The 15,931-nt window shown below is 37.6% G+C and overlaps 1 protein-coding gene across 1 annotated transcript in view; it reads left to right on the forward strand.

The window, feature by feature from the left end:
• Positions 1–15,931, forward strand: part of MAP3K21 (mitogen-activated protein kinase kinase kinase 21) — a 60,169-nt gene that overhangs the window by 18,230 nt on the left and 26,008 nt on the right. The window contains exons 2-6 of the mRNA XM_054997912.1: positions 1,292–1,472; positions 3,595–3,743; positions 5,138–5,313; positions 7,641–7,881; positions 10,368–10,490. Coding sequence (XP_054853887.1) covers positions 1,292–1,472; positions 3,595–3,743; positions 5,138–5,313; positions 7,641–7,881; positions 10,368–10,490 — 870 coding nt within the window. The remainder of the gene's footprint in view (positions 1–1,291; positions 1,473–3,594; positions 3,744–5,137; positions 5,314–7,640; positions 7,882–10,367; positions 10,491–15,931) is intronic.

Consider the following 15,931-nt stretch of genomic DNA (forward strand, 5'->3'; position numbering starts at 1 on the left):
TGTTCCATATTGGTGACTCTTTCCTTTTTTAAGCATGATCAAATATTAATAATTTCCCACATTGTGAGAGGTCACTAGCCTTCTGCTTGAGCACATTCCAGTTTCACATAGTTTAACTGGTTAACTGTTAATAGTATTTTACAGTTTATATGACCAGAAAAAATTTCATCGCAACTCGTTATCTATGAATTGGTCTTTGCCCAGTGCGTATCTTCTATGTGCTTGAATGTAGCTGCTGCTGTTGGGATAGGTGACATGAACTGGATATTAGAAAAGTTCCATTGCAGTAGTACACAGACTTCTAAGTGAAATCATCTCCCTTATGTGCTAGTGGCCTTGTGTTTTTCCACAATGACACATTTTGCCACACAGTTTCCCTACATGCCAGTGTGTAGTCCAGCAACAGGTTAACCACCTCATCCGTTGTTTGTGTGAATGAGGTGGCCACAAGTTTAATAGAAATTTCTGTTTTCAGAAATGGAATCTGCAGTGCATTTTGTATGTAGGGTTGCCAGGTCCCTCTTTCCTCCCAGCGGGAGGGTTGGGACCTGGCACTTACCTTTTGCACACGCACTTGGACATCATGCTGTCACTTCCGGAAGTGATGTCATCACACTGGGTGTGTGGTGACGTCACTTCCACAAGTGACATCACCGCGCCAGCCATGGGAGCGCTCCTACAGTCTGCGCAACTCCAGTTCAGCCAATTTGGGGCCTAAATTGGCCCCAAATGGAACATAGGGAGGCTCCCACAGCCGGTGCAACGGCATCATTTACAGAAGTGACATCACCGCACTGGGTGGGAGTGCACGCATGGCACACACTCCTGAGGTGCCTACTGGTGGCAGGCAAGCTCCGGGAGTTTGCCCCCACCCAGTGGTCGGCAGACGAGGAGCCAATCCCTGGGAGTTTACCTGCACCAGCAGGCACCTGGGAACCCTGTTGTGTGTTTTCCTCATACACTAACACAGCTCAGTTGAGTAGATCACTTTTTTAAACATTAAAATCACTGTACAAAAGCAGGGTGAGACTGTCTCAAACCATGTAAAACTCAGTTTAAAAAATAACGTTGCAGTGTTGATGTGGTGTTTAGTGGATTGTTCCATAAATCTATGAACTATATTCAAATTGATTTTTTTTAAATAAGAAAGACTGTAATTTAAATTAACAAAGAAAGGAACCATAGCTACACTTGAAATACAAGTAATGGATCTAAGGTCATCATCAGTATATGATATGCTTACACTTTCAAGTTAACAGTAATGAAGATCTAAATTTTCCCCCCTTTGCAGTTCTGTTGCTTGAGAAGATAGAGAATGATGATATTCATAATAAAACTCTGAAGATTACAGACTTTGGCTTGGCTAGAGAGTGGCATAGGACAACTAAAATGAGTGCAGCTGGCACCTATGCATGGATGGCTCCTGAAGTTATCAAGTCTTCCATGTTTTCTAAGGGAAGTGATATCTGGAGGTAAATGCATCCTAGTATTCTTACATTTATTTATTTTTTAAAAAACTGATTGCTTTATAGCTAAAATGAAATTTGATTAATATTTCTCCCAACAGCCTCATAGAAATATGCTTTTATTTGACATAAGGGAATTTCCTGACAAGCTGGTTCTCTACAGGTATTCAGAATACGAGATGCAAGCTGATATTTTTGTATTTCCATAATTCTGCTTGAAATAACCTAAGTAATTCAAGGGAAATTGGCAGAGTTGTGTGTACTCCATACTAAAAGAAAAATAAATTCAGCACCTAAACAGTTTAAAAAGAGCTGTTACCTCTATCAGTTATGCAAAATCAACATATTTGAATAATTTTTCTTTCAAATAACTTATTCTGCATTTTTATTACAACATTGCATAATGCCTTCTGCTATCTCTCTTTATAAGGCAGATATGCAGGACATGAAAATCACACCTGTAGCCCTTCTCCAGCTTTTGAGGTTCCAGGGGAAATTGTCCGATTGCAATAAATCTTAAACCAAAGGGTGTTTAGCATTTTGTTTTTAATTGTATACTGATATGAAGGGCTATCTTTAGCTGATTTACAATGGGTTGGATCCTATGGAGCTTTTCCATTGACAGAACCATGTGTGTGATTTTTGCCAATTCCCCACTTTCTGCTGTAGAATTCCATTCTCCTCTCATTCTGTTCCTGGATGGTCCCTGGACCCCTATCCTTCAGGAGCTGAATTTCAGGGAGCATTTTGGGCTGCAGCAGGAAGGGAGAGATGAGGAAGTCGCACTCCAGAGATGGAAATTCTTCTGTCAGTGCAAAATTCTAGCAGCCATCATGTTTAGTATGAGGAGTGAAATGAATAGATTTCCCAGTGTTACTTAAGTATGGGTCCTGATTAACTTCTGTTGTGGTTATGTTGTTTGAGAGAGAAGAAAGAGATAATTTTAACTGTTCTTTCATAGCTTACCAAAGCAGTACTTCTCTTTGGGTTCAACAAGATTTATTTCTGTGCCTTTTGTTTTGCATAATTTCCTTATATTACAAAAATAAGCATTCAGAATTGGAGTTTATAGTTAGTGAAGTTCATTTGTTAGCTGAATTCTGTGGGCATGATTCTTCCTCAATCAGCTTCAAACATGATGTCCGTAGAGGTCTCCATTTACATAACAGAACTCTATAACATAATTCATAACAGAAGACCGTTTCAGGGAACGAAAAGCCTCTGTGTACTCTGCCCCGCCCCATATCTCTATTCAGCCCTTTCCCCATCTCCTTGATCAAGAAACTTCCAGTCAGAATCTTCCAGTCGCCATGATGGACGGACGTGATACTTGCATGCGCATGCAGTGTCTGTGTGCTGGAGGAGAGGTAGTGATGCCAGCATCATGTTCTATGTCACTGTGTCTCACTACTGCTTCCTGATGCCATTGACCTACATATCTTGTCTCTTATTTGTCTGCATTGCTTTCTGTGTAGAAAGCAAATTTTCAAACAAAATAAATGATTAAAACAGATTCATTCCAGAGTGCAAGAAGAAAAATTAGCTTCCCATGCTCAAGAGTGTTGTGAAGAGGTTATTCACTAAAGATGCTCTTATCACAAAACCACTACGCATCCTGTGAAATAATTAAGAACTTTTTAAGAATCGTTAAACATCATGGGCCTACAATAATAAATTTCAAATTAGACTGACTCAATTTCAAATGAATTTCACATTACATTATAATAAATGTACGGGGCAAATTATTGTATGTAGTTCAAGTTGAAAAGCTTGTGAGAAGGAATGGGAAAAGAGGGATTCTTCATTCCTTATTCTCATTTCTTGCATGCATCTCTGGTGGAAGAAAACAGCTACTACTTTGGTGTTCCAAAGATTCTTTTCATATGTAGAGTACGTTGACTTCTTGGTGGCATATGTGTGGTTGATAGGCATTTCATTTTGCTTTAATCAGTGTGGGGGGAAATAAAAAAATAATTGACATCAACTAGACTTTGTTGAGTTTTTAGACACATTTTCGTCTTTACCAGAATATGTGCTTGACAGGCTACTGCCCTCATTTTGCTCTTCAGTAAGCCAAGTGTCTGCATGAATGGAAATAAATGTAACTGTTTAAAAATTTACTTTATAGTTATGGCGTATTGCTGTGGGAACTGCTGACAGGAGAAGTTCCTTACCGTGGCATTGATGGTCTTGCTGTGGCTTATGGTGTTGCTGTCAATAAGCTTACTTTGCCCATTCCATCTACCTGCCCTGAACCATTTGCTAAACTAATGAAAGGTACTTGTGCAGCTTATTAAAACTATTGCTACAAGATAACTAGCATGTTGTCTATAATATGCATGTTTTTAGTTTCAGCATTTCATTTGGTATCATGCTGACTTCACTAGTTTTCTACTTTATGGCAGTTTGGTGCTAAAATGGTTTTAACACATTTAGTTCAGATGCATATAATTAATGTTAAGTCTATAATTAATGTTTAAGTCTATATTAATCTTCAGAAGCATTGCCTGTATATTTATTCTTAATTTATTTACTAAATTTATTCCCCACCTTCCCAGTTGGAGCCTCAAGCAGCTTACATGGTTCTCCCCTCCTCCATTTTATCCCCACAACAACCTGAAAGTGTGCAATTGTCCCAAGGTCACCCATCAAGCTTTTGGGATTCAAGCCTGAGTCCAGATCGTAGTTTGACACTCTAACCACTGTACTGTGTTGGCTTTTGGAGCCATTAATTTGTATTCTGCCTTTCCTATAAATGAATTCAGAGAAGCAGTATAACTTCATAATAATCTGTGAGCTAGTTTGAGGGATAGTGACATGTGCAAGGCCACCTTGTGAGTTTTGTAGCCTAATGAGGATTTGAACCCATCCAGGCTAACATTTCAGCCAGTGCACAGAACTGGCTTTGCAAAGCAAATTTGGAAGTTTGTTAACAATGTCTGGTGAAATCTAGTAAGGTTTCATGCTCTGGGCTATTACACCTTACTCGTTTCACCATTACAGTGAATGGTAAATAAGAAACATCTCTTGATTGCTAGTACAATTAATTAAGGCTAATAATTTAACTGCTTCACACGCTGAATAATTCAAATGAAGAAAAAAGCTGCATTGGTTTTAAAAACCATTGTGTGCCACAGTTTGTCAGGAGCAGTTCAGATGTTGTCAAATGGTTAATCTACATATGGTAGTGCATATATTGGATCAACATATTCAACCATTGCACATGAGCCCACTTGCAGGGAGAGCAGAATATAAATTTATAAAACAAACAAATAAATATGAATGGAAATGTACATTATAGATACATGCATGATTTGCTTGTTTTTCTCTCGCCCCTTTTTGGAAGTGAAACACTTTTGGATATTGTAGAAATCAACCTGACATTGATCTATATGTACTCCCATTTTTGTGTGTGCCACCTGCCACACTGTGTGTAGGAACTGGCTCCGATCAGCGACCCTGCTGTATCAAGAAAGCGTGTCAGTAACTTCCATGGGGCTCATACAGGGAAAGTGACAAATGAAGCAAACCAAACAAATGTCAAGGAAAAGAAATGACATATGTGGAGAACACTCATAAAAAGTTCCAAAGAGTTTAGCATTCATTCAAACTGCTGTGAAATCAAATTTTGTTCCAATTTTCTTCTGATTAATGTAACTAATGAATTTTAGAATGCTGGGCACAGGACCCTCATATCCGACCATCATTTGCCTTGATTCTTGGGCAGCTTATTGCCATTGAGGGGGCTGTTATAACTGAGATGCCGCAGGAATCTTTCCATTCTATGCAAGATGACTGGAAGCTGGAAATCCAACAGATATTCGATGAACTTAGGACCAAAGAAAAAGTAAGTGATGTTTAAGAGGACACTACCCTCTGTGTCATTTTATTTTTTTAAATACATAATACGAAAATAAATGTGCCCTTTTAAAAATGTACAATTTCAAATGTCAAGCTGTTTTAGACTCTAATAATAAATTCTTTTTTTCTGCGACCCTGCTGTGAGTGCCCTGTTTATCAAAAGCAAGGTGGGTGAGAAGCAAAGACAAGGCTTTCTCAGTAGACGCACCAATCTTCCTCTCTAGATATTTGACTACCACCAACTTTACTATATTTTGTGAACCAAGCAAAGACATTTTTATTCACCTGGGTCTCTTAGAAATTCTCCTTTGTTGTGTATAGTGTTATTAGCTGCCCTAGTTTGATATCTTTCTCTAATGCTGATTTAAAGGTTTTGTTTCGATATTTTTATTCTGTTTGATGCTATTTTAGTTTATTTTGGTGATTGGTATTTTTATTGTTTTATTTATAAGCTGATTTTTACAGTGAGGCAGGGTAAAATATTTTAAATAAATAAATCATGGTCTGCAGTTCATATAATGGTTTATGTTAAGAACCAAACAAAACACATTTTTCTGAAGAATAAATGTGACAATAGATTCAACAGTCTTATACATTCTGTCTCCAATCTAGAGGCACAAGTGTGCATAAAGTGCTGTCAAGGCACAGCTTACTTAAGGCAACTGCATAAGGTTTTCAAGGCAAGAGATGACCAGAGGAAGTTTGTTATTTCCTACCTCTTTATCACAGCTCAGTACAACTTGGTAGTCTCTCATCCAAGTGCTAACTGGTGCTGACCCGGCTTAGCATTCAAGAGCCAATTAGATCAGGCTAGCCTGGGCATTCCAGGTCAAGGAAGCCACTAGTTTATTTATTTATTTATTTATATATTTATTTTGATTTCTGTTTCGCCCTCCCCACATTAGCAGGCTCAGGGCAGATTTAGTATGCTTATATGTTGCTTTTTCAACCATATGGGTACATTATTACTTAACGGAGGAAAAGGCTGCAATCTCTCTTTCCTTTATTTACTTTTGAGGTTATATATATAAATCACTTTCTTATTCTGTAGGCAGAACTAAATAAATTATAAAAGTGAAAGCATTTTTTAACTTAGTTCATTATTCACTTTGAATGCCTACTGTTTTCTAATATACTGTTTCTGACATTTTTGTCCTTGAGTAGTACATTAGTAGGAAGGAAAAAAAATGAAGACTAGTATGTTTATCTGTCTAGTAAAAACAAATTTTCATTGGTGCCTGAGACTGAAGGACACACATTTCATTTTGAAAGCTATATCAGTCCTATATATTGTCGAAGGCTTTCACGGACTGAGAATGATGGTTGTTGTGGATTTTCCGGGCTGTATCGCCGTGGTCTTGGCATTGTAGTTCCTGACGTTTCTCCAGCAGCTGTGACTGGCATCTTCAGAGGTGTAGCACCAAAAGACAGAGATCTCTCAGTGTCACTGAGAGTGTCACTCTGTGTCACTCTGTCTTTCGGTGCTACACCTCTGAAGTGTCACTGAGAGATCTCTGTCTTTTGGTGCTACGCCTCTGAAGATGCCAGTCACAGCTGCTGGCAAAACGTCAGGAACTACAATGCCAAGACCACGGCGATACAGCCCAGAAAATCCACAACAACCATATATCAGTCCTAGTTTGTTACTGTAACAGAGAATACAAAACAAAATATAGAAGAAGAGCATTCATTCTAATAATGCTTGATAATGTTGTTTAAATGGTAAATTCTAATTCTTCATTCTTGCATATTTAGGTTCTAGCAATATGCAAATATAATTGTTTAAAAGTTGATTAATCAAATACTTTCCATTGTTATTTGGTTATAAATGTAGAGATAAAAAGCTTTTATAAAAATAATAATAATTTTTCCTTTTCCTGACATGGTTTGTGAATATAGAAGAAACTATGCAGATGGCTAAATATGAACTTTCCTTATAAAATAATTAAGAAGATTAATTAGAACTGAAATGGTACAGCTTATGTAATGGAAAATAAATGTTCTGTAGAACAAAATCCTTTATTATTGGATAATCATTGCAATAAAATTGCTAAGCAAAAGTTTACTGAAACTGCATTAACAGCTCATATTTACTTATGTATTTTGCTCCACATCGTTGACATACGCAAAAAAGAAGGGATTTTCTTGTACATTGACAGATCCTGGTTAATAAGCTCTTTCCTTTTGAATGAATACCCCAGGGTAGGGGGCAATTTCCCACTTTTTTGAATAGCAAATATGCTATCTATAAAGGCATACACATTTTTTAGAATCACCTGACAGAAAATTGATCTGTGTCCTAAACCATATTAGGAGCTGAGGTCACGAGAAGAAGAGTTAACCAGAGCTGCTCTTCACCAGAAGTCTCAAGAAGAATTGCTGAAGCGGCGGGAGCAGCAGTTAGCAGAGCGCGAGATTGATGTATTGGAGCGAGAACTGAATATTTTGATATTCCAGTTAAATCAAGAGAAGCCCAATGTGAAGAAAAGAAAGGGAAAGTTTAAAAAAAGCCGCTTAAAACTTAAAGATGGACATAGAATCAGTCTGCCTTCAGGTTTGCTTTCCCCACCCCACTCTTTATAGAGGTATCACTTGGCAGATTTAAATTGCCTGGCTGAAAATAACCACAAAATGTTGAATTAAAAATGGCTGTGATTTGTTGTGCTAATCTTATCTATTGATATCAGTTGTATTTAGAAAGACATAGCTCTGTTTAGGATTGCAGTGCTAGTAGTATAAGAAATTGTTAACTTTTTACAGGAATTGAAAGTTAAGCCAGAGTTTTTATCTGTGTTGGAGTTTTGTTCTGCCTTGCACTAAATCCAAGGGGAAAACAGGTAGAACAGAATAAACTGTGGAAAGGTGCTTTGAGGCTGGACCTAACAAGTTATATGTCTTTCTTGCCTCCATTCATCACATATTGAATTCACGTTACTACACTTATTATAACATGTGTCTTGGATTGTGAAAGGAGGGCAGCAGGGTGCTGTCTTGTGTTGACTCAAAAACAAGAGCAATATACGAAGAGGCTCCTCCAACAAACAGAAACCAATGCAAACAGAATAAACCATATATAGAGGAAAAATAATTAAGTGGTAATCAACTAGAATATACAACTCAAACAATAAACCAACATACCAGTCAAAATATATTAAATGCAATAGAAAATACAATGTTAAACTTATTCAAAGAAGCATAATTGAAACACAATTAAAGCATACATCCACACGTGCCAAGCTGTTGTTTCGTAAAACAGTAAATCACGCAATAAAGTGCTCCAATGCAACAAGTCAAAACCAGGAAATTCAAATGGCGGCTAAGCTGTTTGATTTACTGTTTACTTCATTGGTGAGATGTGTTTCCACCCCTGAGGAGATATTCGGACAAAACAACAGGCAATACTGCCGTCCCTGGTTGTCAGGCGGCTGGACGCGTCTCCTGGACATTCTGCTTCTTACTATATGGCACATATCTGTTAAAGGACTAAAATTTGGAGGATTCTTGATTCAACTTTGCAGTACATCTTCTTCACTTACCTCGTTTGCTTACCTCTGGATTGAATCTCTTCAGTGACTGTTGATTCCGTGGATGGGACTGTACCTTTAATTTTCGTTCTAGAGTGGCTTGGCATGTGTGGATGTATGCTTTAATTGTGTTTCGATTATGCTTCTTTGAATAAGTTTCACATTGTATTTTCTATTGCATTTAATATATTTTGACTGGTATGTTGGTTTATTGTTTGAGTTGTATATTCTCGTTGATTACCACTTAATTATTTTTCCTCTACGTACAGTTTATTCCGTTTGCATTGGTTTCGGTCTTGTGTTGACTAGCTGTGTTAATATCTACTGACTCTAGCTCTCTACTGACTCTAGCTCTCAGTTGCAATTTAGAATATATTATGAGATGATGCGAAGAAAACATATTACATGATGGCCGTGAAAGCCTTCGACAATATATAAAAACGTATTACACTCCAAGTTTTAGTCTGACTGTGATGAGACTAGTTTGATATCTTACAGTACCATCTAATTGGTGCAGCAAAGCAGTACAAGCAGAATGGTTTTTCTGTCTGCGGAGAAAGGAAGAGAGATTTTGTCAGCCTCCCCTCCAGCTGCAGACTCCCACTTTGCACACCCCCCCACACACACACACTGTTACTTGGGATCCACTGACCTGCTGGACCACCGTTTCAGAGGGATCAGAAGACTGCAGTCAGAGGCAGAAGTTGCCTTCTTCTAGCGTAACTCTGCTTGTGCTCCTTAGGATCCAAGCCAGAGTATAATATATTTTATTGACAACAATACTTCCTATCTTTGGGGTAGAGAGAGGATAAAATTGGCTTTAATTCACTGAAGTGTTTCTTCAGACAGAAGAATTATCACTCAGAGCCAAACTAGTAGTGACACCTGACACGAGGAGGACATGTGTCAGTTTTTCCGAAAGGTTTGATGGGAAGTGTAGGCGTCCCTATCAGTGAACCTCTCAATTCATGTGCCCTATACAGCTCCATCAATTCCCAGTTTGTTGAGGGGGTCCTCAGGGGCATCTATGCCAGGAGCTGAGCTGGCGGCAGCGGAGGAGGGGGGGAGGTGCAGGGAGCTCACCTTCTGCCTGACCAAGGAATCCCCTGGCAGTTGCTACCGCTCCAAGCCCCCTTACAATGTTTCGCCACCAGCAGCTGAGACTGTAAGGAGTGCTCCGCCAGCGGCTTGCCCACCCTACATCTGCTCCACCCCCGCCACAGCCCACCCGGCCAATGTTGCGTGTGGAGACTGCAAATGGGAAAAACAGGTTCCAGTCTACACACTACTACAAAGACCACTGAGTGATTAACTTTTGCTGTTTATTTATTGTGAGGTTAAAATGCTGCCCTGAACTGTGAGAATTCTGGCCAGGATTACTTATTTAACAAAGACTGAATTTGTGTTTCTGTTATGTTCATGTTAAGTTTCAGAAATTATCACTATAAACTTTACTATGCAAATTCTTTGAGTTTCTAAAATTTAGGAATAATTGTATTCTTATACTTTATAACAGATTTCCAGCACAAGATAACTGTGCAAGCTTCCCCAAATTTGGATAAGCGAAGAAGTTTAAATAGTAACAGCTGTAGTCCACCAAGTAGCCCCCCAATAATTCCACGCCTTCGAGCTATACAGTGTAAGTATAAACTAGTTTGTTTTCCTTGTTCTGTTGATTAATATATGGTCATTTTTATACAGTAAAAGGTGTTATGTTGCTTGTGTTTTTCAATTTAACTTTGGATCAAACAGCTAATTACAATCTCACACAAATAATGGTTATGCTGGCAGTGACCAAGAGTGCTTTGTTGCTGCTGCAGCTAATTTATCATCTGCACCGTTTCTTTGACAGGAAGTATTGGCCACAGTTATTCATGCCCTGGTGACCTCCAGATTAGACAGTTGAAATGTGCTTTGCATCCTTTTTTCAGCCCGCTTAGCATCCCCTTTTCTTGATGCAAGGCTTTGGGAGGTAGAACAATTGTAAGTACAGTATGCCAGTCCAAACATCATACCAAACCGTAATTAGCCCAAACTCTGGTTTGCAAACCCACTAAACCATGGTTTATTATTCTGATTTGCCAACCAATTGCAAACTGCAGTTCATCAGTATGGATATTGCATCAAACTATGGCTAAGCTTCCTGAATCATCATTGTGAGGTGAACTTGAGTGACTGATGAAGTGATTCTATACAAGATAGGAGAACTGTATGATGTGATTCTGGTCTTTTAAGTTTAGGGCCAAACAGGTGTGGTGATAGGCATTAATGTCCAGATCCCCATATGTAAAGTTGAGTATCTTTTTTTTTTTAAAAAAACATTGTCTTCTTTTCTTGTACCACAACTTCCTTAATCCTGTCTTTTCATTCCTTTCTGTTATTTTTGAGATGAGGAGCTGGTGGAAAGAGTTCTGGAGTCACTAAAAATATCCTTAGTGAGTAAAGATTAAACTTGGTCTTGCAGTACATTGTTGTTGCCCCCCCCCCTCCAGCCTAGACACATATACATGCAGATATGGGCTGTAGCACAATGGCATCATGCAAGAAATTGGGGCTTCTTCAGTACAATTTGGAAAATAGGATATGGATGGTCTTTTCACCTTTGGCAAGACTCTCTTTGTGTACATGCAGCTTTCAAAGATTTATCATGTCCATTTTAACAAGAGAAGTAAGAAGGCTATGAATTTTAATTAAACACAGAGTCTCATGTGTGGGTGTAAGAGACCCATTCAAGCCAATGAATGAGGGAACGAGTTTTTAGTCCTTCATTGAGCAAATGAAGCTGCAGCCTTCCTCAACCCACCCAACCATCACAGACATTTCCAGAAGATAAAACAGTTACAGGAACTGGTTTTTGACAATAGCTTATGCCTGTTGGTGGTTCATAAGTCCTTGTATGGACGACGTCCTCAGTCTTGCATATAGAGAGTACCTGCCTGGGGATCTTGGTGCACTCAGAAAAGTGTCTTTGGAGGTACCATTACTTCATTTGTAAGTGGATCTTTGGGACCCAGCAACTGGAACCCTAACAATAATTCAAACAGCAATATTTGAGGTTTTTTTATTCATTTTTTAAAAATGCATAAGGATGTTGAATATTCTTTTTTTTTAAAAAAAAATTATTGGATGGGTTAACAAATATAAACATACAAGTCATTACCATTTTCCACCCCATTACATTTTCCCCATCCTTTCCCCCCGCTTTTTCTAGTGACTCCCAACAGTTTTCCATCCCCAACTTAATCTAAAGAATATATCATATCCTAAAATCTATAATAATATATATCATATATATCTAGTCTATTTACTTATATTAACTATCATAATACTTATCTAAATTAAGAGTATGAAAATTATATAACCATATACTAAGTACATATATATATATATAATATACTATTCCTTAACTCCCTATTATCTGTATTATAAATCTATTACTTCTATTACATCCCTAAAATATCATGTATACTTACTATTACCCATACAATCTTGTTATTCAATCTTATACTTTCCCAGATAATTATACTATCTTACTCTTAAATTTATACTACTACAATACTGTAACTCTCTAACTCTATACTATACCATTAAAATATAATAATATACCCCCTTTTAACCTTAAGTAAGTTTCTATCTCCCCTTAACAACTATCCAAAGACCACAATTTCCCCTTCATGTCCCACTTTTTCTCCACATATTTCTTAAATTTTTCCCAGCTTAATGTATATTCCAGTTCTTCTTGTTCTTTCAATTTCCTTGTAAACTTGTCCATTTCTGCCATATTCAGAACTTTCAATGTCCTGGAATAAGATACTGTGCCCTGTTTGCGTTAGGCTATGTTCAGCCACTGCTGATTTTTCAGGTTGTCCAAGTCTGCAGTGTCTTTCATGGACACCAAAATACTGGACAACACTTCCAACTACTTTGTCAGACTGCATAGGGAAGCCATTGAAATTCACAAGCATAAGCAAAACTTCAACAGGAAAGAAGAAACCTTAAGAATGAACAGAGCATGGTTTCCAGTTCTGAAAAACACCAGGCTAACAAAACATTCTATCCCCGACAATAGCCCTGCAGAGAAGATTAGCACATCAAGTACCAATCCATAGGCAAAAGAACCTCCTCAGGATACAGTGAAGCCTCCCGCCATTAGCATTCCACACCCTGGGAAACTCTTACAGGATGACTCAGCTCAACCCCACCCCTCCTGAGTAGATACAAATGACCTACATCTTTTCCACACTGTGACACTGAGAGATCTCTGTCTTTTGGTGCTATACCTCTGAAGATGCCAGCCACAGCTGCTGGTGAAACGTCAGGAACTACAATGCCAAGACCACGGCAATACAGCCCGGAAAACCCACAACAACCATCGTTCTCCGGCCGTGAAAGCCTTCGACAATACAACCTTCATGCTGTTTACATTTCCAACATTTATCAGACATCTGACTGTTACCATTGGCCAACTTCTTCGGTGTTAAATACCATCTATACATCATTTTATAAACATTTTCTCGCACAGTGGTACATGCTGAAATTTTAACTACATTTTTCCATACCTTTTCCAAAGCTTCCATTGGAATTTCCCTATTACAGTTTATTGCCCATTTAACCATCTGAACTTTAACAACCTCCTCCTCCGTGAACCATTTCAATAGTATCTTATATATTTTAGAAATCATTTTCTTCCCTCCCTGAAGCAAACAATTCTCAATCTCAGCATTTTGTAGTCTAAAACCATTTTTCCTTTTGTCTTTCTCATACAAATCTTTTATCTGCATATATTGAAACCATCCATATTGGAATGGCAATTCATCATTACCTTTAAGCATATAATTATTCTGTTTTATCTCAATAATTTCTTTATATGTCAACCAGTCTTCCCCTGCATATTCTGTTCTTGGATTTACTACTTCTGCAGGGATAATCCACATTGGTATAGTCTCTTCCATATATTTCTTGTATTTAGTCCATACGGCAAACAAACTTCTTCTTACATAATGATGTAAAAACATAGAGTCTGCTTTTGCTTTGTCATACCATAGATATGCATGCCATCCAAATAATTTATTGTATCCTTCCAATGCTAATAACTTCAAATGCTTCAGTGACAACCATTCCCTTAACCAGTCCAAACATACAGCGTCATGGTATACTTTAAAATTTGGTAATTGTAAACCTCCTCTTTCTTTTGCATCATAAAGTACTTTTATTTTAACTCTGGGTTTCTTTCCAGCCCAAACAAAGTTTAACATCATTCTCTGCCACTTTTCAAATTGTTTACTATCCTTAACAACAGGTATTGTCTGTAGTAGAAACATCATTCTTGGAAGTACATTCATCTTAATTACTGCAATACGACCTAACCATGACAAGTTCATTTTGTTCCATTTAATCATATCTTTATCTATTTGTTGCCATAACTTGTCATAGTTATTCTTGTACAAGTCAATATTTTTCGCTGTCACTTCCACTCCCGAGTATTTAACTTTGTTCACTACTTCACATTCCACCTTATCCATCAACTCCTTTTGTTGTTGTTTAGTCATATTTTTGCACAGTATTTTAGACTTCACCTTATTTATTACAAATCCCGCTAAATCTCCAAAGTCTTTCATTTTCTTCATCAATTTTGGCATGCACTCTACTGGATCCTCCACTATCACCATTATATCATCAGCAAAAGCTCTAACTTTATATACAAATCCTTTTGTCCTCAGTCCTCTTATTGAATTATCTTCTCTTATTTGCCTAAGTAAAATCTCCAATACCATTACAAACAGAAGTGGGGAAAGCGGTCACCCTTGTCTTGTTCCTTTTCTTATGTCCAACTTTTTTGTCACATCCGAATTAACAATTATATTTGCAGATTGGTTTTTGTATATTGCCTTTATTGCTTGTGTAAATTTCTCTCCCAACTGCATCTTCTCCATTGTTGCACACATAAAATCCCAGTTCAAATTGTCAAACGCTTTCTCCGCATCCACAAAGAAAAAGCCAACCTGCTTCCCTGGATTTTTATCATAATACTCAATGGCATTCAGCAATACTCGTAAATTATTTTTTATTTGCCTTTCCGGTAAAAAGCCAGCTTGGTCTTCACCTATAAATTCCACTAACCACGCTTTAAGTCTTTCCGCTAATATCTTGGCAAATATTGTATAGTCATTGTTAGTTAGAGATATTGGTCTATAATTCTTTACATTGCTTAAGTCTAATGTCTCCTTCGGTATCAATGTAATATTAGCCTCATTCCATGTATCTGGCATCTCTGCCCCCTCCAATATCTCATTCATCAATTTTTGCATCAGATGTTTTAAATCCTCTACCATCACTTTATAAAATTTTGCTGTAATTCCATCCGGTCCCGGAGCTTTACCAACTGTAGTAGCTTGTATTGCTTGCCCCACTTCCATTGTTGTTATCTCAGTATTAAGCTTCTCTTTCAACTTCTCCGGCACCTTAGGTAAATCAATCATGTCAAAATAGTCTTGTATCTTATCATATTCCACTGGTTTTTTTTGGTATAGTCTTGCATAGTATTTATAGAATGCTCTCTCAATCAGTCCTTGATCATATAATTCCTTCCCCTCTTCTATTATTTTACTTATTGTTCTTTTCTCTCTCTTTTTCTTCAATTGCCACGCCAAATATCTCCCTGGTTTGTTAGCTCCTTCAAATGATTTTTGCTTCATTTTCTTCAATTCCCACTCCACTTCCTTATTTTCCATAACCCTAATTTGTTCTTGCAATAACTTTATTTCATACAACAATTTCTTTTTACCTGGCCTCTTTTTCAGTTACTGTTCAACTTGGATAATTTTTTCCTGAATCTCTTTTAACTTCATTTCTTTTTTCTTTTTGTCTCTACCATTTAGATCCATTAACACACCTCTAATTACTGCTTTATATGTATCCCAGACCTTATGTGTTGACACACCTTTATCCCCATTATACTGAATAAAAAATTTTGTTTCTTTTTTAAGCACCTCAACACATTCTGGGTCGCCCAAAAGATCCTCATTAATTCTCCATCTCTGTTTCTTATTTCTCCTTGCGAATTATGATCCGAGCTAATTT

This window comes from Eublepharis macularius, chromosome 1, assembly GCF_028583425.1.
Source record: "Eublepharis macularius isolate TG4126 chromosome 1, MPM_Emac_v1.0, whole genome shotgun sequence".
Lineage (NCBI taxonomy): Eukaryota > Metazoa > Chordata > Lepidosauria > Squamata > Eublepharidae > Eublepharis > Eublepharis macularius.